Consider the following 27,126-nt stretch of genomic DNA (forward strand, 5'->3'; position numbering starts at 1 on the left):
GTCTGCACTCCCAACCAGAGTTAGAGCAGTCTGCACTCCCAACCCTCTGATAATGAAACTGGCAGTGGTAGTGTCTCCTTTATGATGTATACACCAGTCACTCTATCTTCTATGTGATGTGTATGCACCAGCTCCACTGTCTCCTATGTGATGTGTATGCACCAGCCCCACTGTCTCCTATGTGATGTGCATGCACCAGCCCCATTGTCTCCAACGTGATGTAAGCACCAGCCCGTGTCTCCTATGTGATATGTATGCACCAGTCCCACAGTCTCCTATGTGATGTATGCATCAGTCCAATTGTGTCATATGTATTATATATGCACCAGCCCCACTGTCGTCTATGTAATGTATGTATCACCCACACTGTCTCCGATGTGATATATGCACAAGTCCCAGTGTCTCCTATGAGATATATGCACCAGTCCCAGTGTCTCCTATGTGATATATGCACCAGTCCCAGCGTCTCCTATGTGATATATGCACAAGCCCCACTGTTTTCTATGTGATGTATGCATCAGCCCAACTGTCTCCTATGTATCATATATACACCAGGCCCTCTGTCTCCTATGTAATGTACGAGGGTCAGTCAATAAGTAATGCCTCCTATTTTTTTCCTCCTTAAATAAGGTAGTTATGTTAAATATTCGAATTTGGCACAATTCCTCAAACCTTCTTCTCCAATCCACAGCAATTGCAACTTCCTGCACCAACAGGTGGCAGGACTGTATCCGTTTGCAAAATGGCTGACATCGATGTTCGTATTAGACAACGCTCTGTGATTGAATTCTTGCATGCAGAAGGTGAAACGCCCATTCGAATTCATGAGAGACTGAAAAATGTGTACGGTGATGCAACAGTGGATGTCAGTACTGTTAGACGATGGGTTCATTACTGTTAGACGATGGGTTCATCACTGTAACACAGCTGAAGGGCCATTACCGTTGGCTGACAAAATGCGGAGTGGCAGGCCAGTAACCGCAGTGACTCCAAGCAACATTCAGCGAGTCGATGACATCATTCGTGATGACCGCCGGGTGACTGCAGATGAATTGTGTGGCATTATCTGCCTCAGTAAAGGCAGTGTGATGAAAATTATTGGACAACTGGGATACAGAAAAGTTTGTGTATGGTGGGTCCCAAGAATGCTTTTTACCATGCTGGAATACATGCCCTTGTTAAACAGTGGACCAAGACTGTGGAAATGGATGGAGATTATATTGAAAAGTGACAAATTAATCGTTAATGTTGTGGTTTTCAACCTATGTAATTGCATTTGAATTTCTTGTCAATTAAAAGGAGAAAAAAATAGGAGGCATTATTTATTGACTGACCCTCGTATGTTCCAGCCCCACTGTCTCCTCTGTGATGTATTCTCCAGCTCCACTGTCTCCTATGTGATGTATACAACAGCCCCACTGTCTCCTATGTGATGTATGCACCAGTCCCACTGTCTCCTATGTGATGTATGCATCTGCCCAATTGACTGCCTCCTATGTATCACATATACACCAGCCCCTCTGTCTACTATGTAACATATATACACCAACTTCAGTGTCTCCTATGTAATGTATATACACTAGTCCCACTGTCTATGTAATGTATACACCAGCTCCACTGTCTGCTATGTAATGTATACACCAGCTCCACTGCCTCCTTTGTAATGTATACACCATTCCCAGTGTCTCCTATGTGATGTGTATAAAGCAGATCCAATGTCTCCTATGTGATGTATAATCAGCAGCCCCAGTGTCTCAAATGTGATGTATACACAGCAGTCCTGGTGTCTCCTATGTAATGTATATGCACCAGTCCTGGTGTCTCCTATATGATGTATACAGCAGTATTAGTGTCTCTTATTAGATGTATACAGCAGTCTCAGTGTATCCTATGTGATCTACTGTATGTGATGTACCACCAGACCTCCCACCGCTTGAGTTTTATAAATGTAACGTGAGCAGTGATGAATAACCCCTGCTGATGAAACAATGAATTTATAGAAAGTCCAGTAAGTGATACATCACTGGAATCAGGGTCTCTGTTTCTACATTTTCTTGCTCTGAGATAGGTAGCAAAAACTTGGTGACAAATTCCCATTAAAGTACCGTACTCTATGTATTTCTATTTGTAATCTATAATATAACCGGCCAAGTGTCCCTCTGTCTGAAGCCTCTATAGACTGTGTGTGCGCGATGCGCAGTCTGGCTCCAGACAGAAGAACGCATGGAGCCATTACAGGTAAGAGGAGTGTATGGTGCCGGAGATCGCGGTATGCGTAGACACTGAACGCATACCGCGATCTCCGGCGCCATACTTACAAACTTAACTGACCGGGAGGAGCGTTGCCGCGGCGCCTCTCTTCCGGCCGGAGACCGAGGGCGGAGTGAAGGCGTCGGAATCGGCGCATGCGCATAGAGCTATCCGGCGCCATTTTACTGAAGACACATGTGCACTGTGTCTTCAGCAAAATGGAACCGGACGGAATGGTGCTCCGGCGCCGCACTCCTCCCCCGGCCTCCACCAGAACAGGACACAGCAGCGCTGGAGCACAGGGAAGAAAGGTGAGTATAAGTGTTTATTTTTTTTCTATGTGTGCAGAGGAGTACCATGCATACCAGGTACCAGGATTGGGGGGTGAGGGGGCCACACATACCAGGATTGGGGGATGAGGGGTACCATGCATACCAGGATTGAGGGGTGAGGGGGCCACACATACCAGGATTGGGGGATGAGGGGGCCACACATACCAGGATTGGGGGATGAGGGGGCCACACATACCAGGATTGGGGGGCTGAGGGGACCATGCATACTAGGATTGGGGGATGAGGGGACCATGCATACCAGGATTGGGGGTGAGGGGACCATGCATACCAGGATTGGGGGTGAGGGGGCCACGCATACCAGGATTGGGGGATGAGGGGTACCACACAAACCAGGATTGGGGGATGAGGGGTACCATGCATACCAGGATTGGGGGGTGAGGGGGCCACACATACCAGGATTGGGGGATGATGGGTACCATGCATACCAGGATAGGGATCTTGGGGGGCCATGCATACCAGGATTCGGATGAGGGGCCATGCATACCAGGATAGGGATAAGGGGTACCATGTATACCAGGATAGGGATGAGGGGTACCATGCACACCAGGATGAGGGATGAGGGAGCCATGCATACCAGGATGAGGGGCACCATGCATGCCACGATTGGGGATGAGGGGTGCCATGCACGCCAGGACTGGGGATGAGGGGTGCCATGCATACCAGGATTGGGGATGAGGGGTGCCATGCATACCAAGATTGTGGGTGAGGAGTGCCAGGCATACAGGATTGGGGGTGAGGGGTGCCATGCATACCAGGATTGGAGGTGAGGGGTGCCATGCATACAGGGATAGGGATGAGGCGTGCCACGCATATCAGGATAGGGATGAGGGGTGCCATGCATACCAGAATTAGTGGTGAGAGGTGCCATGCATACCAGAATTGGGGGTGAGGAGTGCCATGCGTACCGGGATTGAGGGTGAGGGGCGCCATGTGTACCAGGATTGAGGGTGAGGGGTGCCATGCGTACCAGGATTGAGGGTGAGGGGTGCCATGCATACCAGGATTGGGGATGAGGCGTGCCATGCATACCAGGATAGGGATGAGGGTAGCACATAACAGGATGGGGGAACAGGATTGGGGAGCACAAATACCAGGATGGGGGCAGCACAAATACCAGGATGGGGGCAGCACAAATACCAGGAAGGGAGACCATATACCAATAAAAATGCTCACCACCCGGGCGTAGAATGGGCTCAATAGCTAGTATTTCTATAACTGCATCACTGAATGTGATCATTGGAAGTGAAATAATCTGCTCAGATGAGCAATTCCAAACTTTCTGACATTTGTATCTTCATCAGAAGAGTAAATATGGCTCCGAGACTCTGACCTTTTTGAGAATAATATAGTCATATGTCTCCAAGCATTGTAGATAATCACTATATGAGGATTAAAAAGACAGATATCTCTTAGTTGTCTGTCATCTCAAGGAAAAGATTGTCAACTCTCCCAGCAAAACCTTAGGGATGCCCAATGCAGCAGAATACATAAGTAATGGTCAGTGTCAAGCCATGAGGTTACAGGAGGTGAGGAGCTAATGTATTCATATCCGAAGGGTAAGCACTTAAGTACTGCTATACATTACCCTTCTCTTTGTATAATGTACATTAGACACACTTTAGGCCATATGTAGCAAGCAAGCATCAATTTTAATCAGAATATAGTAAACTAGATCAGTAGGGTTTTCGGTCAGCTAGGATCTCAAGTAACATAGCTATTATAGTATTTAGCATTAATGCCCTGTCTTTTTTTATTTTGGTAACCAAACTGTAGACTTCAAGTTAGAAAATCAGTACAGATAAGAACTGTACTCATAACAACAAATTAGAAGTCATCAGCTATAAAAATTAAACTGGTAATATGGGCAATACTCATTTGCACTAGATTTTACACATGTGAATGTAATTGAGTGAGGAAAGTCACTAAATTGGTTGTCTTATGAGATATTTATGGCATATCCATCAGATATGCCATTAATGTTTCATAGTTTAGTGTCCCATCTCTGGAACCCACAACTATCTCCAGAACAGAAGACCACTGATCTCCTGTTTTGGCTAGTGTCTGAACACCAATGAATGGAGATCGGGGCGGTATATGCATTTTTGGCACAATTTCTTTCACAAAGCCGGTTTATTGGGGTTGCCTAACAAGAGACATTTATGGCATAATCATAGGATATGCCATAAACGTCTGATAAATATAGGTCCCAGAAGTGGATTGTTCCTTTAGCAACAAATGTAAAAATCTGTGCAGCAAGCTCTCCACTCAATGGTAGTCGGACGCCTTTTGGATCAAGGACTTCCATTCTAAAGATAAATGCAAGTACCAAAGCACATTTATCGAATGTCCTAGAGTTTTGCCATAAATGTCTCTTGTGAGACAACCCTAATACACCAGAATTGTGAAAGAAATTGTGCCAATAATGGCATACATGGTGATCACAACATTTTTAATGTACACCAGATAGATTTTTGACGCTTTCCTCAATAGTTTTGAAAAATATCTAAAAAATGCTGTAGCTTAGATGAGTCATAAAATGCAGCAGATTTTCTGTCAGAGTGCGCAATATAGTGCAACAATATTGGTGTAAAGTATGCAAGCCAAGATGATGTCATATGGCAGAAGAACTCGTCCACAGATATAGTAGGATGTGCCAAATGTATCAATCACTGTGATACTTTCTGTATGTCTTCTCTAACCTTTGTATCTTTTGAACAGTATTAATAAATCTGTCCCAATTTCCTTGAAAATAATTTTGAAACCAAAGTTCCTCCATTTATGGAAACGGTGGATTGTGGCAGCTCAAGAATACCATTAATATTAGCGTTTGAAATTTTTCTTATGTCAAGATATAAATTCAGTTAATTTTTCCTTTTTCAATTTTTTTCTCAAAATCTATGAACAGGGCCACCATCAGGGCATTACTGCCCTTACTGCTTTATGGGGAATGGTGACCAGAAGCAAAAAGGGGGGGACTCGGCCAGCCCGAGCCCCAAGCCCACGGACCGGGGCCCCACTCTTTTTGCTTCTGCTTACCGGGCCTCTTAGGGACAACAGTTTGGCGCATGATGCACCCGGTGGACGGAAATGAGCGCTGTACCTTTAATCCGTGGCCGGGTGCATCATGGGTCCTGACGCCGGTCATGTGACACGCTGCGCGCTCATCTTCAATCCAGAGCAGAGCAGCAGCGTGCCACGCGGGGACGGCGGCGGGTGGTCAGGTAAGGAACTTTGTGTTTCGCTCTCTGTATGTCTGTGTGTTGCGCTGTGCTTTGTGTGTGTCTCTGTCTGTCTGTGTGTGTGTGTTGCACAGCTGAGGGGAGGCTGATGAGGGAGGAGAGACTGATGAGGGGACGCTGATGAGGGAGGGAAGGTTGATGAGGGGATGCTGATGAGGGAGGGAAGGCTGATAAGGGGAGGCTGATGAGGGAGGGTTGGCTGATGAGGGGACACTGATGAGGGAGGCTGCTGAGGGGACGCTGATGAGGGAGGGGAGGCTGCTGAGGGGACGCTTATGAGGGAGGGGAGGCTGATGAAGGGACGCTGATGAGGGAGAGGACGCTGATGAGGGAGGGGAGGCTGCTGAGGGGACGCTGATAAGGGAGGGGACGCTAGTGAGGGGAAGGCTGCTGAGGGGATGCGGAGCGGGGGCGCCAATTTTGTTTCAAGAGAGTGCCAACCTCTGCAGACAGGTAGGGACGAGTAGCTGCTAAATGGAGTGCACTCCCCCTTCCCCCTTTACTCTCGACTACTTGATGAGGGAGGGGAGGCAGCTGAGGGGACGCTGATGAAGGAGGGGAGGCTGCTGAGGGGATGCTGATGAGGGAGGGGAGGCTGCTGAGGGGATGCTGATGAGGGAGGGGAGGCTGCTGAGGGGACGCTGATGAAGAAGGGGAGGCTGATGAGGGGACGCTGATGAGGGGACGCTGATGAGGGAGGGGAGGCTGCTAAGGGACGCTGATGAGGGAGGGGAGGCTGATGAGGGGACGTGATGAGGGAGGGGAGGCTGGTGAGGGAAACACTGATGAGGGAGGGGAGGCTGCTGAGGGGACACTGATGAGGGAGGGGAGGCTGCTGAGGGGACGCTGATGAGGGAGGGGAGGCTGCTGAGGGGACGCTGATGAGGGAGGGGAGGCTGCTGAGGGGACGCTGATGAGGGAGGGGAGGCTGATGAGGGGACGCTGATGAGGGAGGGGAGGCTGCTGAGGAGACACTGATGAGGGAGGGGAGCTTGCTGAGGGGACAATGATGAGGGAGGGGAGCTTGCTGGGGGCACAATGATGAGGGAGGGGAGGGTGCTGAGGGGACACTGATGAGGGAGGGGAGCCTGCTGAGGGGACGCTGATGAGGTAGGGGACGCTGGTGAGGGGCAGGCTGCTTACTCTTGACTACTTGATAATTTTTTATATTATCACTTTGATTTATAATGTTTTGAGGTGTATTTGTATTTATATTCTAGAATTTATAGGTTTTAATGAATACCAATAAAGATGTTAGTAGTGTATAATCGGTGAATATGTATGCAATAATATACCCTGTTTACATTTATTAATTCGGTGATCGCAGACTGTGGCGGTGGACAGGTGGTAGCGGTGGGCAAGTTGAGGTGACCATTAGATTCTTCTCGACTGGGCGGCGGGCGCAGCGGTGCCACTGGCTATGTGGGTGGCTAACTTAAGTCCATGTATTAATTTGTCCACCATTCAGTATGTGATTGTATGATATAATCATTCCCTCCCCTCCCCCCTTCCAACCCCCAACCAAAACTTATAAACTACTGGATGATCCTGAGCGATGCTGCAAAACCAAATGCCCAATTACAACATCAGGCGGCAGCGCTCAGGATTCTCCTGTAGCTTATACATTTTGGTTGGGTAAGGGAGGGAATGATTGATGGAATCTGCAATCAGAAATACAGATTACAAAAAAAAATTATCAGAATCTGGTTACAATTAGTTTAAAAAAATGTATGTGACACATTCCCTTAAAGAAAAATAATTAAAATATACCTAAAAAAAGGGTATTGGATATTTTTAAGAAATGTTTAATAGGTTAGAGTAGAGTAAGGCCCGGCAAGAAGAGTCTTCCTTGTCGTGGTGGCAGCTTAAAAAATCTTTTGGCCAAAATAAAAGCTGCTGGTTATGTATGTGATCTGGTTCGATGGGAATTGTTAATATGTGATTGGTGAGGACGTGGTGCAGAAGTGGAGTTTTTCCAAGAGTGGGCGGTGGGACTGTGGAAGGTTCAAGGGGTGGAGGCGGAGCTGGGGGGAGCCTGGGCGGAGTCTCAAGGGGGCCTGAAAATTTTTACAGTATGAGGCCCCGAAATTCCTAGTGGCAGCCCTGTCTATGAACCCTATACTACTGAATAAACTGTTCTATTTTAATGAAGGACATCAATTCTAAATGAAAGTCTTAGCATCACTAAATGTTCATCCAACTACACTGCTTTGCTGTTTAGGGTGCAAATGTCCTATAATACGTATGTAACATTCATACTACATAGGCCATGAAGATATTGAAGATATATATATATGTATTACCTAGGAAAGCATCGGCCAAGCTGACAGACTGAGAGGACAGCGCAGTGCGGAATCCTTTGCTATCTGATGGAATGATAGTAGACTGACAAACAAAGGTCTTTACAAAATTCGACACATCCTCGGCTTCTGCTTCCATCTCCTTCGTCGTGACATCAGTAATGTTGTCAGTGCACACTGCCTTCCTTTCCCCCTTTAGATAGACAAAAACACATTTGTCATAAATAAACTGGATTTTTCTCACTTTCTGCTTGATGAATATGGGTCCATTGTTCAAAGTTCTATTTCAGAAAGCAGGCGGGTAAAACAGCAATGTTGTCAAACTTGAAAAAAAACATGTCTGCCGAAATGTTGTATTATACGTTTTTTTAAAACATTATTTTCTCATTCAATGGGCGGTCTCATGAAAAAAAAACCCATCCATATACCATATTAAAGAATATGGGTGTCACAGTGGGCACTTCCTAAGCCGACATTCATCCTCTATGAACCAGACATGGACATGGATCACCCTGGCAGAATCACCTGTTTGGTGAAGGTGCAGATCATCTGAACGGGATGATCTCTGAGAATGACAACTGAAACACTTTCACTGTTACTGGTAACGTAGAACCTGAATTTCTGACATGTAGTTTTCAAATACCTATTCCGATCTTTCAGAATATGTATTTCATCCTTTCCACCTTTCATACATGACAGCATCCCACCGCCTCTTATGCAGACTGACAACTTACTCCATTTCCACACAAACTGATGTTGAAAAGATGAAAGTATTTTGTTCCTTTGGAAGTGAAGCTGGGTCCATTAATAAGAGTCCCCACACTGCTCAGATTGTTGAACTTGTAGGTCAGGCTCTGGTTTTCATGCATATAGGAGAAGGTGCAGTCACTGTAACAAGCTGAATGGTCCTGAAAAACAGAAAAACATAGCTTTTTTGGTTGACTGGCAACATTTTTCTTCTACAATGTGTAATACACAATACCTATTAATAAAGGGGGTAATTCACAAAAACTTAAGCTACATTCACACATCCATGTGAGTGCTACCATCTCAGAGAAATGGAACAATTTTTGTCTCATGTTTCATCCTAATTGCTTCCTAGGATCCTAGAGCTTCTGCTTACAGGTACGAGAATGCACCGGCACAGAGAGCGCAGACTCAGTGGTAAGACAAAACAAGCTGTTATTTATTAACTATTTTCAAGTTTAGCAAGACAGTGTACAATACTGATAAATGATAGTTCGTATATCAAAGACAATGCAGACAGTAAAGCGCGATCCCAGCGCTCTTTCTTGATCTAATGGCTATCGTCTGACCAATAATCTGATCGCTGTGTTGTGCGGATCGTTACGATTACAGGGACACTAAATATGTCCATGCTATGTGCTGATGTGTGATGCTTATTTTTATTTTTTTTAAAGTGCATTAAAAATTACATTTTTGCAATTGTTTTTCATTATTTTTAAACTATTTCATAGGAAGAAAAAAATCTCTTTTATTCTCCCTCTAGAATACAGAGACATAGAAATACACTACTATGTACAATTTATCCGTAGAATTTGCATATGGAGTCAGAGCCTGCAATACAGATCAAGTACACAAAATTCTCCCAATGACATCACCAGAGCCTGTGGTTCAATTACTTTAGCTCCTGCCTGTATTGTTGAAGGTTGTGGGTTCAAGTACCTGGGAGACTCACAAAAAGGAAAAAAATAAATTTTTGTAATTGCTTTTTATTATTTTTAGTAGTTTTATAGAAACACAAAAATATCTGACTTTTTCTTCAGCTCTACCATACAGGGGACATAGAAATAAACTGTTATATACAATGTATCTCTACGTACATCTATAATCTTCTGGGTTCACTGTCGTGCAATACAGGTCAAGATTGCCAAATTCTCCTATCTACATCATTATGGGCTTTGGCTCATAGCTAGAGCTACTGCCTGAGAATATGGAAAGATGAGTTCAAGTCCTGGAGACCTGATCACAGGAGAAGAAGTAAATTTTAATTGGAGACATGCAGCCTCGCCCCCCGAGAAGGACGACGTCGGAGAGAGAGGAGTATTAAAAGTCTTTTACATTCTTCTGCTGTGATCACATGTCCCTCGTGTCACAAGCTTCCATCTTCCTCCCATTCAACCTGTCCCCTTTCCCTTGGTTCCAGTATTCTTCCAGGTTCCTACACATTATCACTTATCAGTAGATGGCAGCATCTGCCCACAAATGCTTCATAGTATATTCCATTTATAGGAGTCACTTCAATTCCCTAACACTTCTGTTCTTTTTTAGTTATTTTTTTTTCACTGAAGCAGATAGACTGTCATTGATTCTTAACAATTCAGTTAAAAACTGTTGAAACTAGGATGGAGCATTACAGTACAAAGTATGTCTTCCTCGTTTCATCCATGTTTTACATATCCAAATAGATTTTAATTGCCAAGTTTGATCTGCAAAGCTGATGACAATAGGACCTGTTCTGAGACTTACAGACCGGAGACACCGATCTGTTTCTAAAACGAATGTGTGTACAGATTAATGGAACCCTACGGGTCAGTGCATGTCCTAGAGAGCAAAGCACAGCACTAGGACGCGTCACATGGATATGGATGTAGCTTAAGGGCTCGCTCAGACAAGCATATAATGCAGACATGTGCTGTCCAAATATAAATCAGACAGCACACTGACCAAAGTAACGCAATAGGGCAGTTAAGATGACAGTTTTATGGACTGAGTATTTATGTGAATAAAATCACAGCATGCACTGTGACTTCAGAGTCTCAGATGAGCCTTGCCCGTTCAAATCTATGTGTGCGCAAAAATAATTGGATCCCCCACAGAACATCCGTGTGAAATATGATTGTTATGGATACATTTCCATTTTTAACTTAGAAAATTGCATTTGATCATGTAAATTTTTGAATGTAGATATATGAAAACGGATCGCATACATGGCTACACGGCCATAAAAACCTGCGTCACTGATGGCACACAGACGTAGGAAATAGTACCTGCATGTCAAAAAAGGATTATGTGACCCACATCAAGATGCGCTCGTAGAACTAGTGCAGGTAATGAAAGTATATTATATAAGAAAATTGATTGTAAGGCTAGGCGCAGACGACGCTTTTCTCTCCATTCGAGAATATCAATTTGATTATGCTAATCACACTCTGATCCGAGGTGGAGAGGGGAAAAAAATGTTTTTCTACCTTCTCCATTATGTCAGTCCATGAAAATCAGACCACTCGGTCCTATTTCTTTCATGGTCCCATAGATATGAATGGGTGACTATCACCAGATTCTCGGAGAGAAATTGTGCATACTGCAATTTTTTTTTCTTGGACCACTCAGTCCAAGGTAAAAAATCGGACATGTGCATGATCCCATAAAATAACATGGGTACGAGTGCTATCCGCCAAAACCATGGATGTCACTCGATTGATTTATACGGTCATCTGCACGTGCCATTATGAAGGGTTAGGACTTAGGAAAGAGGGTCAAATAGTATTGGAAAACCCCTTTAAGCATTGTGTCTAATCAGGAGTAAAGTTTACACTGGTTTGCACCAGAACAGTATCCATGTGTGTCTGACAATAAAAAAAGTCTTAATTAATGAAAGAGTTGTACCTTGTTGCTTTTACTAGCAGGCCCACATGGGATGCAAGCCTCTCTTCCATTCACTTGATGAGGGGATAAGTATGTATTAGGAGGGCATTCTTTACACGTGCTGCTCTCCTTATCGATATAGTAACCAGCTGGACAAGGAACACAGGATGATCCGAACTGCTGAGAGCCCATAGCACAGAGACGGCAGCTCGATGCGACTCCATCCAGGACATTGGTGGCAGTTATCGAATAGATCTTTACGACATCATTTACATAACGTCGGCTCTGGAAGGAAAGCAGAGGTTCAGCAAAAATTATCGTTCAACTTCCTTTGTATGTGTGTAAATCAGAATAATGTAATTCCCCCTCCCTAAAGTTCATTGCAATATTACCCATTTGCATACATTAAAAATGTGATCAATAACCTTTCAAGCGCGTGGAGACAATCTTATTAAGAGTGTATTATGGCTTTTTCTTCACAAGCGGAAGAAGCTGTTCTCATTATTTCTACAGATAACAGACGAAATGAAAATAGCAGAAAGCAACACATTTATGTAGGCGTTCATAACATAACATATTACAAACATTTGTCTTTGGCACCGAGAATGAATATATTCACAATGTCTGGTTCTCAAGAAATTAAAGAGTCATTTCCCAACATTACTGAGCAAAAGGAGAATTGTAGATCGATTCGCAATTATTGCACTAAATTGTGTCCATGAGCAGATGACCAGCAGAATGAGCTGGCTGCCTGTATATGACACTGATCTTTATGTTCTAGATAGCAGTTATTTATTTCATAATTTTAATTCCAGAAAAAGAAAGAAAATTTATATTCACCATCATGAATTATCTTAAAAGACACCAATGCTCAGTGAAATATAAAAAAATGTATAGGACGTTCCCAACCATGATGCTGGCCAGCAGTAAAAAAAAACAGGCAACATTTTCAGTATCGCAACGATAGATTCCAACATACAGCAGAAAAGTGGCACCTATGTTGGCCTTATGAAAGTATCATTCTGATACTGAACCGTTTTGCCTGTTTTTTCTCTAAAGGAAGTTCTTTTCTACTGTAAGATGGCCGACGAACTGGTCTTTGAGAGGAGATAGGCATCATCGAGGTTGGTTGCTTCAATGATGTCAGCCCGTGAAAGCATGCTCCAGCATGTATAGTGCTTAGAGAGTTAATAGGGCGTATTAGGGCCAAGTTTACAAGCAGTATCCCCACCCCGGGGCATGGTATGGCAGATACAATGGAGGCCAAATGTCTCATTCAGTGTCTGCAACTGGAGGTGTTGCGAACTCCAGTGTGTCTGCTAAAGGATATTGACCTGAGTGGACAAACCCCAACACTACTGTATGGACTATTTACTTTCAGTTTTCTTACTCTGTGCCGGAAAATGCTGTCTTTTTGCTTATGCTGAACGGTTTATGAAGTTCTAAATAAACCAGCCTGGACATTTTAATGAAACCGCTTCCTGTGCCTACCTCAACCGCAGCTGAGTGAGTAGAAGACCCTACATTTCCTATAACTGGTCTTGTATGGTGAGCAGCACTATTTAATTTGGGAATATCCCTATATATTTTTTCATATACACATTTTCAGTCTTTCTGAAATAATGAGTTATTCTGATTATCACAAAATGTGGAATATCTTTCCTGTTAAGACTAAATAAGGACTAAATTTTCACTAAAAGGGGTGTTTGTGGTATATCTGCAGAATTATCTAGCAGTACTAGAGAGAGGTGCACATGCGCAGCCACTTTTCCATTCATTGTGCTGCAAGATAAGGCCAAGAAATGAGACCTATATCCTTCAGATATTTATGATGATTGGAGTAAACCTTTAATTCCTTTGTGTGTAGATTTTTCTTATCCTATTGTGCAGATCTTTTTCCATCATGCACTCTTGATCTCTGCTTTGCATTTTCTACAAATGACACAACTAAACAATAAGCAAATATGACCGTGCATTGTACAATAGTTAAAAATTTATAATATATTCATCAACTTAAATCTCCAGTCACTAGTCTTTTACAATTACAACTACCATAGAAAATATTACTCCATTTTTTCCATTACAACATCAAACATTACAATTAGGCTCCATTTACACTGCACAAGTGTTTTGTAAAAGTGTTCCTAAGAATGCTCTTGTCACGATAATCGAGCAGTCTGAACAAGCTGCTGATCTCTCGAGGAACGAGGAAAAATGCTCATTTGTCAGATAAAATGAACTTTTGGTTTACTCAAAAGATCCTTCTTCTCGGCAGCACATTGTCCTGTGTAAGCAGCAGCTCTTCACCCCATGGACATTGCTCAGACTGTGTGCTGAAACATCTTTGTTTTTGCTATGTACTTAACAATAAAGCATTAATGAACCATTTTGACAGTGCCTTTGACTCCTATGCCCCTCTGATTCCTTGGTTAGACAAAACTGGAACCTACCCCCAAGACAGGACATCATCCTTGGACTTGGGGCACACAACACCCACTTGGATATAAACTTTCAGCATGGGATAACTGTTACTGACCCATTGGTCAAGCAAAAGGAAAATGGCTCTGTGAATTGCTAAAAAACTGCAGTTTTAGTGGACCAAAAAAAAAAACAGGGACGCCATACAATGTTTATGATGGTATAAGGATATCTGATGCTGGAGCCGCGGAGAGGGTTTTTAGAGCTGTAGAGGCCAACAAAGTGCATACACTGGGGATATGGGGGATTAAAACCTCTCCTGGTGCCTTCTTCTAGAAAAAGGAGAAGATTACATGGGAGATGTTCACCTTTTAACAGAAGATGGTGAGCATCATTTCAAAAAGCAACCCAGTCAGAGAATAATGAGGAGAAAGATATTCAAAATGCAATCCTATCCTGCTGTTCCCATGCACTAACCATGTAAGAAAACCAATAGAAAATCTTAATGTATGCTTGTGTGGAAGTGTGTGTGCGAGTGGTTGTGTAGTGTGTCTGTAAATATGCTAGTCCTTTTGAGTATGTACAGTACAGACCAAAAGTTTGGACACACCTTCTCATTTAAAGATTTTTCTGTATTTTCATGACTATGAAAATTGTACATTCACACTGAAGGCATCAAAACTATGAATTAACACGTGGAATTATATACTTAACAAAAAAGTGTGAAACAACTGAAAATATGTCTTATATTCTAGGTTCTTCAAAGTAGCCACCTTTTGCTTTGAAGACTGCTTTGCACACTCTTGGCATTCTCTTGATGAGCTTCAAGAGGTAGTCACCGGAAATGGTTTTCACTTCACATGTGTGCCCTGTCAGGTTTAATAAGTGGGATTTCTTGCCTTATAAATGGGGTTGGGACCATCAGTTGTGTTGTACAGAAGTCTGGTGGATACACAGCTGATACTCCTACTGAATAGACTGTTAGAATTTGTATTATGGCATGAAAAAAGCAGCTAAGTAAAGAAAAACGAGTGGCCAACATTACTTTAAGAAATGAAGGTCAGTCAGTGCGAAAAATTGGGAAAACTTTGAAAATGTCCCCAAGTGCAGTTGCAAAAACCATCAAGCACTACAAAGAAACTGGCTCACATGAGGACCGCCCCAGGAAAAGACGACCAAGAGTCATCTCTGCTTCTGAGGATAAGTTTATCCAAGTCACCAGACTCAGAAATCGCAGGTTAACAGCAGCTCAGATTAGAGACCAGGTCATTGCCATACAGAGTTCTAGCAGCAGACACATCTCTACAACAACTGTTAAGAGGAGACTTTGTGCAGCAGGCCTTCATGGTAAAATAGCTGCTAGGAAACCACTGCTAAGGACAGACAACAAGCAGAAGAGACTTGTTTGGGCTAAGGAACACAAGGAATGGACATTAGACCAGTGGAAATCTGTGCTTTGGTCTGATGAGTCCAAATTTGAGATCTTTGGTTCCAACCACTGTGTCTTTGTGCGACACAGAAAAGGTGAACGGATGGACTCTACATGCCTGGTTCCCACCGTGAAGCATGGAGGAGGAGGTGTGATCGTGTGGGGGTGCTTTGCTGGTGACACTGTTGGGGATATATTCAAAATTGAAGGCATACTGAACCAGCATGGCTACCACAGCATCTTGCAGTGGCATGCTATTCCATCCAGTTTGCATTTAGTTGGACCATCATTTATTTTTCAACAGGACAATGACCCCAAACACACCTCCAGGCTGTGTAGTGCTATTTGACCAAGAAAGAGAGTGATGGGATGCTACGCCAGATGACCTGGCCTCCACAGTCACCAGACCTGAACCCAATCGAGATGGTTTGGGGTGAGCTGGACCGCAGAGTGAATGCAAAAGGGCCGACAAGTGCTAAGCATCTCTGGGAACTCCTTCAAGATTGTTGGAAGACCATTTCCGGTGACTACCTCTTGAAGCTCATCAAGAGAATGCCAAGAGTGTGCAAAGGAGTCATCAAAGCAAAAGGTGGCTACTTTGAAGAACCTAGAATATAAGACATATTTTCAGTTGTTTCACACTTTTTTTGTTAAGTATATAATTCCACGTGTGTTAATTCATAGTTTTGATGCCTTCAGTGTGAATGTACAATTTTCATAGTCATGAAAATACAGAAAAATCTTTAAATGAGAAGGTGTGTCCAAACTTTTGGTCTGTATTGTATGTGTGTGCATAGTCATGTATTGTTATTAATTATATTTAAGGCACCATTAATTCCAAGGGTTACATACATATAACAAGCATATAATTATACAAACTGACAGACTGGTACAGAGAGGAGGAGAGGACCCTGCGCGGATTTACAGTCTACAGGGTAATATGGAAGGAGACAGTGGGTCGGTAGATTGGAGTTACTGCATTGGTAGTGAGATGGCAGCAGGGTTATTGTAGGCTGTAGGTTTTTCTGAAGAGATGAGTATTCAAGTTGAGTCTGAATGTTGCAATTGAGGGAGACGTTAGGACATGTTGAGGCACTGAAATTCAGAGGATGGGGGATGCTCGGGAAAAATATTGGAGGCGATTGGGTGAGGAACATATGAGAGCAGAGGAGAGAAGGTGATCTTGTAAGGACCAGAGAGTATATGTGGGGATGCATGGGAAGATTAGTTCGGAGATGTATGGAGGAGACAGATTGGACGGCCTTGTAAATCATTGTTAGTAATTTAAACTGGATTCCCTGGTGGATTGGAAGCCAGTGAAATAATTGGTAGAGGGGAGAGGCAGAGGAGTAGCAAGAGTAGAGGTGGATTAATCGGAAGTCAAAGTTAAACATAGATTGGATTGGTGCAAGAGTGCTAGAAGGGAGGCCACAGAGGAGAATGTGCAGTAGTTGAGGCGGGAGATGATGAGGGCGTGCACTAACATTTTTGTAGATTCGGAGTTGAGGAATGAGCGAATTCGGGAAATGTTTTTAAGTTGCAAAGTGGCAGGAGGTTGCGAGGGCTTAGATGTGTGGTTTGAAGGACAGAGCACAGTGACGGGTTACACCCAGCTAGCAGAGTTGCAAATACAAGAGAAAGCAAGATGTAATTTACTGGGATAGATAGATCTAGTAGGGGTGTTCTGTGAGATGGAGGAAAGATTAGAAATTTAGTTTGTCCACATTGAGTTTTAGAAAGTGTGATAAGAAGAATGAAGCTATAACTGGATACTCTGGGATTCTGGACAGCAGAGAGGTTACATCTAGGCTAGAGAGGTGGACTTGTGTGTCGTCAGCATATAGGTAGAACTGGAAGCCATGGAACTTTATGAGCTGTTCTAGGCCAAAAGGTATACATGGAAAAGAATAGCGGTTCCATGATAGAGGCTTGAGGGACACCAGAGATAAGGTGGGATGAGGAGGTAGTATGGGAATTAGGTGCTAAATGTGCAGTTAGTGAGATATGAGGCTATCGTGGAGGGCAAGGTCTTCGATACCAAGGGAAGAAAGGATCTGTAGTAGGTGGAAATGATTAGCTGTGTCGAAGGCAGAGGAGAGGTCTACAAGGAGTGCAGAATATTGTCGGTTAGTCTTGGCAGCTAGTAAGAAGTTAGTTATTTTTATTAGGGCATTTTTAGAGGAGAGGTTGGGACAGAATCCGGATATCTTTATGAATATATCGGTGTGATATTTTTATGCGTGTGTATGATTGTATGTTTTATGTGTTTGTGTATGTGTGTGGGTACTATACAATCTGAGAACTCCCTATCCTTTATAAAATCACATGTATGCTTCTGAGCAACAGAGAATCATAGCAGATAATAATCTGAATCAGGAATCAAGTCAGAGCTCAGACCTCATATGCTATAAAGCTCGACACTCTTGTAATAAACTGGTCACTGTAGAAAACTTACATCTTCAGCTTGATTGGTCCTCTGAAACGCCCAGGTAAACATGTATGTGGCATTTTTTGAGACGACGTGAGTGTAGGACTGCTTTTCTCTGTTCCCTCCCCATGACTCCACCACACTAGTAGTCTTCCTGTTAACATCCTGTAGGTGTAAAGAATTATCATAAAAAAGCATTCACTGCCAGGATCAACATATGAAACCATTATTCAGCTTATCTATTAGATTTCATAAATGCAGAATAAGTCACTATAATGTTTCCCATCTAGTAAACTAAAATGTAACGCAATGCAGAAAGACCTAAAACTAACGGTAAATATGATGATTAATGAGAAGTACATGGGGAAATGAATACCAAAGACTGTGGTGTAGTTGTTATGCATTAGAAGAGACACCTCACATGGGCGATTTGTATGCCGTTTGTCCGTTTCAATTTTAGAATTGTTTTTATAATTTTAGAATATACTACAGAAAAAATTCCAATTTCTCTAACTTGTTCCAATTTAATTATTCCCTTTACTCCTCGTGCATATTCATTAATAACTTGCATGGTTTGGGCAATTTTACATTTTCTACACTTGCCTTGGAGTCTAAAGGCTGCACTAAATAGCATCTCTATTGGAATTCTTCTACTTTGTTACAAAAGTGACCCTACAATGTAACGCATTGCTATATATATTGTGAACAATAATGGACGGTATAACCTACTAAACCACCATGATATTAATCACAAAATCACTCACCACCATGAAGTACAGCACACAGTCAGCAGAACACTTGGTGTCAAACACAAAAGTGATCCTGCCCATTTCTTCGCCATTTGCTCCTGATGTTGGAAGTCTGAAAATTGAAAAAGATTAAAATCTAAGAAGACTATGTATAGTCAATGTGGTTGACAGTTCTTAGCTGGCTTGAGAATATAGCAGCTAATGTTGTACAGTTGCAAAAAAATCAAGCGAAATAAGAAATTCTTGCACAATCTGATATATTAGAGCTGATTCTTTGCTCAGCACACCGTCATAAGGATGAAATTCCATCACCCTGTTCATCTGTATACTATGGCAGGGTATGTTCATACACAGCAGATTTGCTGCAGAAAAAGTCTATGAGAAATCCACAGGAATGTACAGGGAAAGCTGCAACAAGCCGTGTGGATTTGGGTGTGGATCTGACACTGACTGCGGAAAACAAAACAGCAGTGTGTGATTAAAAAAAAAAGTGGAGGTGAGTATAGTGTTTTTTAAGTTTCACACTACTGTTTTTGCCTGGGAATCAGTGGCAATTCCTTAAGGGGAGAAGAGTACAGTTTTTATATCTTATTTTAAACTCTATAGAAGGTGATTTTTGTTTTGTTATTGATCTTGTGAATTTTGACGCCATTTTTCCCCATTGAAAGTAAAGGGAGCTTGACACCAGATTTTCCTAATATAAACTATGTCCCACACCTTTAAGGCCTCTTTTACAGCAGTCTAGCAAGCTGTATGCAAATCCCCAATCTCCTCTACAGATCCCCAAAAAATACCTTTTATAAACTCCTCATACGACACGGTCCAGTCCAACGGGCATCGCTGGGCTGGTCTTGCTTCTGCGCCTCCTCGCTACTTGTAATAATTGTCTTCTTGCTTGCTTCATGTGGATGACGCGTCCGTCATCATCCACACAGTGTCCCCCAATAGCGCTTCTATGTAGGCGTACTCCGCTCTGCCCTGCTGAGGGTAGAGCAAAGTACTGTCCTGTGCACACACCGAGAGACCCAGAAGTAAAGCCAGCGTAGCACGCGTCATCCACACGAAGGAAGAAGCAGGACGGCGTTTGTAATGAGAGAGGAGGCGTCGAAGCAAGACCAGTGAAGCCCATCAGACCAGACCGCGCCCTACGAGGGGATTATAAAAGGTATGTTTTGGGCTATACAGAGGAGAATGGGGATTTATATACATCTTGCTAGACTACTGTAAAGAGGCATTAAAAGGTGGTGGCTGTAGTTTATATTGTAAATTGGTGCATTTTTGATGTTGCAGATTTTTTGCAGTATTTCTGCACCAGTAAGCTAAATTAGGTTACTTGCAATTTTTTTTCATTCCTTTTGAGTGTCTTTTTATTACATTTTTTTCTACTGCATTTTTTGTCTCCTTCTGATATTTTAAATAAAACTGCTTTGTTTTGGATACTTCATTTTGCTTAGCTTTGATAAAACTTTATTGATCAAGTCATGGGCAGATTACATGCCTTTTTAGTATGTTGCCCGCTGTGGAAACAAACTAAAAACCCATATGAAGTTTTTAGTTGAAGATTTTCTTTATATTGTCCAAGTTTACTGGAAAATCAGAAAATAAAATGCATATTTACAGCAAGAAAAACTGACATATTGCTGATTTCAAACTCGCACCGCAGGTCAGTTTATGCTGCGCAAAAGCACAGAGGGCATGAGAATACTATAAATCCTATCTATCCACTTTGCTGGAACTGGAAGACGCTGATTTTTTGCGCAGCCAAAATATGGAGCATTAAAAAATACTCATTGTGGAAACTTAATTTCAGTCTTTCTTTGCAAGGGCATTAATAATTCTCCAAAAGTTGTTCACTTATATGATGTGGAAAGTGTTTGAAGTGTTGGAACCTGTATTAAAATGAATTTCATTTCAATATACGTCTTATAGCTTACTTGAATCCTGGAATATGCAAATTTAGAAGCAGGTAATCATTGTCAGATCCACCGGCTCCACTCTGGACATGATCTCCTGCCACTTCCCAACCTGTAGAATACACAATTCACACAATTCAGTGTACAAATATTAAATAAAAGTTAAGAACGGACGAAAAAATAAGAAAAATGGAGCAAAATATTTAGGATATATTCACATGTGACAGACTAGTTGGAGATATTTCTGCGCCTATCTAATACAAATTAGTAGGATTTGTAAACTGTATTGTGAACACACTCTTTCGTTCAGATGTCCATTTTTCATGTACGTTTTCTACCCATGCTTTTCTGCAGATAGAACAAGTGCCCATTATAAGCTATGGAACTAATCACTTCTCCATAGAATTTTATAAGAACCAACTGTTATCTCCTATCATCAGTAATGGGTAAATCTATCTTCACTGAATACAGATTTTACACATGAATTTAGAGTGAAAGATCAGTCCAGGAGGAGAAAGAGCGGATTTCTCTGATGACATAAACTACACAGTTCCTTATTTTCATGTGTAATGTTGATTTATGAAATAAAAATTAAAATGATGGTTACCATTTAAGCAACCCCTCTAATAGTATTTGCACACTAAGGCCACGGCCCCACTATTAGTATTTAGTCAGTATTTTTCTCAGGAGTGGGAGCCAAAACCAGGAGTGGGTGATAAATACAGAATTGGTGACTTGTTTCTATTATACCTTTTCTCTGATTGTTCCTCACCTGGTTTTGGCTCTCACTCCTGAGAAAAAATACTGAGTGAATACTGACCCAATACTGATAGTGGGGCCGTGGCTTTAAGTCTTTTTCAGGTGGATTCTGCTCCAAAACCTACCCCAAAAAAGCTCTCAGAAATGCATATGTTCATTATTTCCAGCATTTTCTATGTAAAAATGACTTGCTGTTCATATGTGCAGACCTTTAAGTGTCTCCAAAAGACACCAAGCAGTTTACACAAGTGACCTGACATTTCTTCTAGCATTTTCTGCTCAGAAGACGCTCTGTACTTTACAATGCAAATGAATAGAAAGGTTCAAAAGACGCTTGGAAGACAGCCCGACATCTTTTGGGGCATTTTCCCAGCATCTTTACTTCAAAAACAACTAGCAGTTTCTTCATTATTCAATGGCATTAAAGAAATTACCAGAAAACAAAAGTAAAAAAAATACCCCAAAAACCCTGGGAAAGTGCTATAAAAACTCGCCGACATTAAGGATCAAAATAACTACACAAAAGACACATCTGTAAAAAAAAAAACTCTGGCATTTCCAAGAGCGTCTTCTTGAAAAATTCAGTGGGTTCACTCAAAAAGATGTTGTATGCACATATCATAATCTCAATCGGGTTCACTGCCATCGCCTCTTTTAAACTGTGAAGCATGGCATAAAGACAGATTCGCTTTATAAGGTGTATTCCCATCTCCAAAATCCTATTCCAATATGTAGTAGGTGTAATCATAATATTAGAAAATACCTCCAATTAGAAATGTAGTATAGTTCTTCTGATTCGCTATGTCTCTTTCCTCATGTGTAGGTATTGCAGGACCTTGGGTATCCACGGTCATGTCCACTAGCAACTAGCTAACTGTCACTATATTAGTGGTCATAACTATGGATACCTAAAGTTCTGCAATGCCTGCACATGAGGAAAGAAACATAGCGAATCAGAAGAACTATACTACATTTCTAATTGGAAGTATTTGCTAATATTATTATTATTTCACCTACTACATATTGGGATAAGATCTTGAAGACAGGAATACCCCTTTAACTAATACTTTAAGTTTTATCTATTATTCCACGTTTTCAATTTTAGGAAAAAAGCTGTTTTCATTGACCGAGACATAAAATAAATTGCCCAGCAGAGGGAGATGTTCTATTATAAATCACTTCAGAGCTTTGGACGGTAATAAGGCCATTTAAAGGGGTTGGTGGGATTATTTTATTTGGCCATAAGGGTGTAGCTGTAGAATGCAACAAACACTGTTAGGCCACGGCCCCACTATCAGTATTCGGTCAGTGTTTTTTCTCAGGAGTGGGAGCCAAAACCAGGAGTGGGTGATAAATGCAGAATTGGTGACTTGTTTCTATTATACCTTTTCTCTGATTGTTCCTCACCTGGTTTTGGCTCCCACTCCTGAGAAAAAATACTGACCGAATACTGATAGTGGGGCCGTGGCCTAAGGCTGGGGTCACACAAGAGTATAAAAAAATAGGTCCAATTTTCATCCAGGAGACTGGGACGATTTTTTCTCACTTGTCATCCATGTGCTGTCAGTGTGTAGTCTGTTTTTTTACCCAGCACTAGTGTTGAGCGAACATGCTCGACACTGCTCGGTACTCGCCCGAGCATCACGCTACTCGGGATGTTCGGCGAGCACCGAGCATTTCCGGGTTACTCGGGCGGGAGCTCGGGTCTCCGCCCTGCATGTTTGGTGTTCTTTACAGAGCCAATGAACATGCAGGGATTGCCAGCCAGTCACTGTAATGCCGCAGCCATGTTGTTTGTGGGCATTACAGTGATTGGCTGGCCGCACAGCGTCACCTCCCAGACGATCAGCCCGTCATGATTGGTGTGTGTGGGTGTCTGTGCGTGTGTCTGCGAGTGTGTGCGATGTCTGCGGGTGTGTGCGGTGTCTGTGCGATGTCTGCGGGTGTGTGCGGTGTCTGTGCGATGTGTGCGGGTGTGCGCGGTGTCTTTGCGATGTCTGTGCGATGTCTGCGAGTCTGTGCGGTGTCTGTGCGGGATGTGTGCGGGTGTGTGCGTGCAGGCAGACATAGGCCGATGTGACACTACTACTCCCATCGGCCTATGTCTGTCCCCCGTCCACTCCTGCCAGCAGGATCAGCTCGATGGGAGCAGTAGTTCCCATCAGCCTGATCCTGCTATATAAATTGCCCTACTGTGTCCCCAATAAATTTTAAATACATGTCATTGGTGGCCAGTGGTTGACTACAATAAATTAGTTCATACATTACCTGTCCCCGCCGATCGCCACCTAAAATAAAGTAAAAAATAAAAAACTACACCTATACTCACCTAGACACCTAATTCCCCGAAGCCATCGATCTCCTGTAATAAAATATAAAATAATAAACCACAACCTTATCCTTACCCCTCCGTAGTAGTCCACGAGTGTCCCACGAAGATCTCCAGTTTAGAGCAGCCACATAGAATGTGACCGCTCTGAACCGCTGCCACCGCCAGAATGACGGGGCCGTAAAGCAGCCCAGTCATTGCATAAGCGGGTTCGCCGGAGTTCAGGCAGCGCTGCTCCGGTTAGCTCCTTTACGGCCCTGCTGTATCGTGAGAAATTCCCACTGCACAGCAGTGCCGTAAAGGAGGTCTCCGGAGCTGCGCTGCCTGAATGCACTCCGTTGACCTCAGTCAGGGGCTCACGCTGCCGGGAGCGGACGTGTTCCTGGCAGCGTGAGCTTACAGCAGCCATGCACAGCTGTCACCATCTCCAGATGTGACAGCTGTGCATGGGAGATCAGCGCAGGAACGTGGACAGGTAACTATTTTTTTTTAGTAAACTAAGAATTAAATAAAATTGTGTGTTTTATTTCAAATAAATTATTTTTTTCTGGGTGTAGTGTGTGTTTTTTCTTTTTAACACTTTGTAGGTTAGTAATGGGGGTGTCTTATAGACGCCCATCATTACTAACCTGGGCTTCATGGCAGCTGGCGCTGACATGAACCCCACCACTATTACCCCCTGCCACCGCACCAGGGCAGCGTGGAAGAGCGAGGCTAAGTGCCAGAGTTGGCGCATCCTATGGATGCGCCATTTCTGGGGCGGCTGACGGCTGGTGTTTCTAGCCTGGGAGGGGGCCAATATTCATGGCACCCTTCCTGGGCTATTAATATCAGCCCCCAGCTGTCTGCCTAGCCTTTGCTAGCTATTAAATAGGGGGTACCCCATGTCATTTTTTTTGGGGGGGTACCCCATTTTAATAGCTAGTAAAGGCTAGATATTCAGCTGGGGGCTGATATTAGTAGTCTGGGAAGCTCCGTGGGTATTACCCACTTCCCAGGCTTCAAACATCTGCCCCAGCCGTCTGCTTAACCTCCGCTAGAGACTAAAATTATGGGGGATCCCACGCCAATTTTTTTTTAAATAAATCCTTTATTTTAACACTAAATGACATTTGAGGAGTTAATAAAGATGCAGTCCCTAAATTATTATTTATTTTTTAATTAATTTTTCCCAAAAATTTTGACGTGGGCTTTGCCATATTTTTGTATGCCAGCCAGGGACAGCATCCAGCTTCTAGGAACGCGCCATTTTCCGGGGTGGCTGCGGATTGCAATTTGCACCGGGGGGGGGGGGGGGGGGGCAGAAAGCTTGTGCCTCCCTGCGCTGCAGATTCCATCCCCCAGCTGCCTAGTTGTACCTGGCTGGACACACAAATAGGGAGAAGCCCCACGTATTTTTTTTTTTAATTATTTCATGAAATTCATGAAATAATAAAGAAAAAAAGGGCTTCCCTATATTGTTGTGTCCGGCCAGGTACAAATAGGCAGCTGGTGGTTGGGCGCAGCCCGTTCCTGCCTGCTGTACCTGGCTGGACACAAATATAGTGCGAAGCCCCACGTCAATTTTTTTTTAATTATTTCAGGAAATTCATGAAATAATTAAAAAAAAATTGATGTGGGGCTTCGCCCTATATTTGTGTCCAGCCAGGTACAGCAGGCAGGAACGGGCTGCGCCCAACCACCAGCTGCCTATTTGTACCTGGTTGGACACAACAATATAGGGAAGCCCTTTTTTTCTTAATTATTTCATGAATTTCATGAAATAATTTTAAAAAAAAATACGTGGGGCTTCGCCCTATTTTTGTGTCCAGCCAGGTACAACTAGGCAGCTGGGGGCTGGAATCCGCAGCGCAGGGAGGCCCAAGCTTTCTGGGCCCCACCCGCTGCAAATTGCAGTCCGCAGCCACCCCGGAAAATGGCGCGTTCATAGAAGCGCCATCTTCTGGCGCTGTACGCAACTCATCCAGGGCCCTGGTGCGGTGGCTCACTGGGTAATAAAGGGGTTAAGGCCAGCTTGGCATTATCAGCTGGCCCTAAGCCCGAAATTCATGGGGTCACGCCAATATTAGACATGACCACCATGAATTTCTAGTAAAGTATTTAAAAAAAACACAACACCCAGAAAAAAGTCCTTTAATTGAAATAAACACACAATTTTTTATTGTTCTAAATTAAACTATACTTACCATCACGCCCATTCCAGCTGAAGCCAACGATCTCCTGCAATAAAAGAAAAATAATAAAGCAACCTCATCCTTACCTTTCCATGGTTCCCACAACAGCTTCAGCTCTGCTACATCGAGATGACAGGCTGGACCGCAGCAGAACGCTGCCATCCAGCCTGTCATCCCGCAGACACTGAGAAGCGCAGGCTTGCTTGCGCTCCTCAGTGTCTCTCTGTGACGGCATAAAGATGAGCCGAGGTCATGTCCAATGAACTCGGCTCACCTCATGCACGTCACTGACAGCGTGGGAAAATTCTCCTGCACTCAGCGCTTCAGCGTGAGAATTTTCCCACGCTGTCAGTGACGTGAATGAGGTGAGGTCATGTCCAATGAACTCAGCTCACCTCATGCACGTCACTGACAGCGTGGGAAAATTCTCACGCTGAAGCGCTGAGTGCAGGAGAATTCTCCCACGCTGTCAGTGACGTGCATGACGTGAGCTGAGTTCATTGGACATGAACTCGGCTCATCTGGATGCCGTCACAGAGAGACACTGAGGAGCGCAAGCATGCCTGCGCTTCTCAGTGTCAGCGGGATGACAGGCTGGATGGCAGCGTTCTGCTGCGGTCCAGCCTGTCATCTCGATGTAGCAGAGCTGAAGCGGTCCTGGGAACCATGGAAAGGTAAGGATGAGGTTGCTTTATTATTTTACTTTTATTGCAGGAGATCGCTGGCTTCAGCTGGAATGGGTGTGACGGTAAGTATGGTTTAATTTAGAACAATAAAGAATTGTGTGTTTATTTCAATTAAAGGACTTTATTCTGGGTGTTTGTGTTTTTTTTTTTAACTTTGACTATGGGGTTAGTAATGGGGGTGTCTTATAGACGCCTCTCCATTACTAACCTGGGCTTGATGTCAGCTGGCATTATAAGCTGACATCAACCCCAACCCTATTACCCCACTGCCACCGCTACAGGGCAGTGGGAAGAGCGAGGCTAAGTGCCAGAATTGGCGCATCCTATGGATGCGCCATTTCTGGGGCGGCTGACGGCTGGTGTTTCTAGCCTGGGAGGGAGCCAATATTCATGGCACCCTTCCTGGGCTATTAATATCAGCCCCCAGCTGTCTGCCTAGCCTTTGCTAGCTATTAAAATAGGGGGGACCCCACGTCATTTTTTTGGGGGT

The 27,126-nt window shown here is 43.3% G+C and overlaps 1 protein-coding gene across 1 annotated transcript in view; it reads right to left on the minus strand.

The window, feature by feature from the left end:
• The window catches only part of ELAPOR2 (endosome-lysosome associated apoptosis and autophagy regulator family member 2), a 137,409-nt gene that overhangs the window by 13,650 nt on the left and 96,633 nt on the right, over positions 1 to 27,126 (minus strand). Inside the window, exons 11-16 of the mRNA XM_073652344.1 lie at positions 20,710 to 20,800; positions 18,791 to 18,887; positions 18,054 to 18,191; positions 11,773 to 12,036; positions 8,877 to 9,050; positions 8,146 to 8,335 (exon numbers count right to left, since the gene is read on the minus strand). Of these exons, the coding sequence (XP_073508445.1) occupies positions 8,146 to 8,335; positions 8,877 to 9,050; positions 11,773 to 12,036; positions 18,054 to 18,191; positions 18,791 to 18,887; positions 20,710 to 20,800 (954 nt within the window). The remainder of the gene's footprint in view (positions 1 to 8,145; positions 8,336 to 8,876; positions 9,051 to 11,772; positions 12,037 to 18,053; positions 18,192 to 18,790; positions 18,888 to 20,709; positions 20,801 to 27,126) is intronic.

The sequence above is a fragment of the Phyllobates terribilis genome, unplaced genomic scaffold (genome assembly GCF_046119375.1).
Source record: "Phyllobates terribilis strain yellow unplaced genomic scaffold, ASM4611937v1 Scaffold_11__3_contigs__length_659146591, whole genome shotgun sequence".
In the NCBI taxonomy this organism is placed as follows: Eukaryota; Metazoa; Chordata; class Amphibia; order Anura; family Dendrobatidae; genus Phyllobates; species Phyllobates terribilis.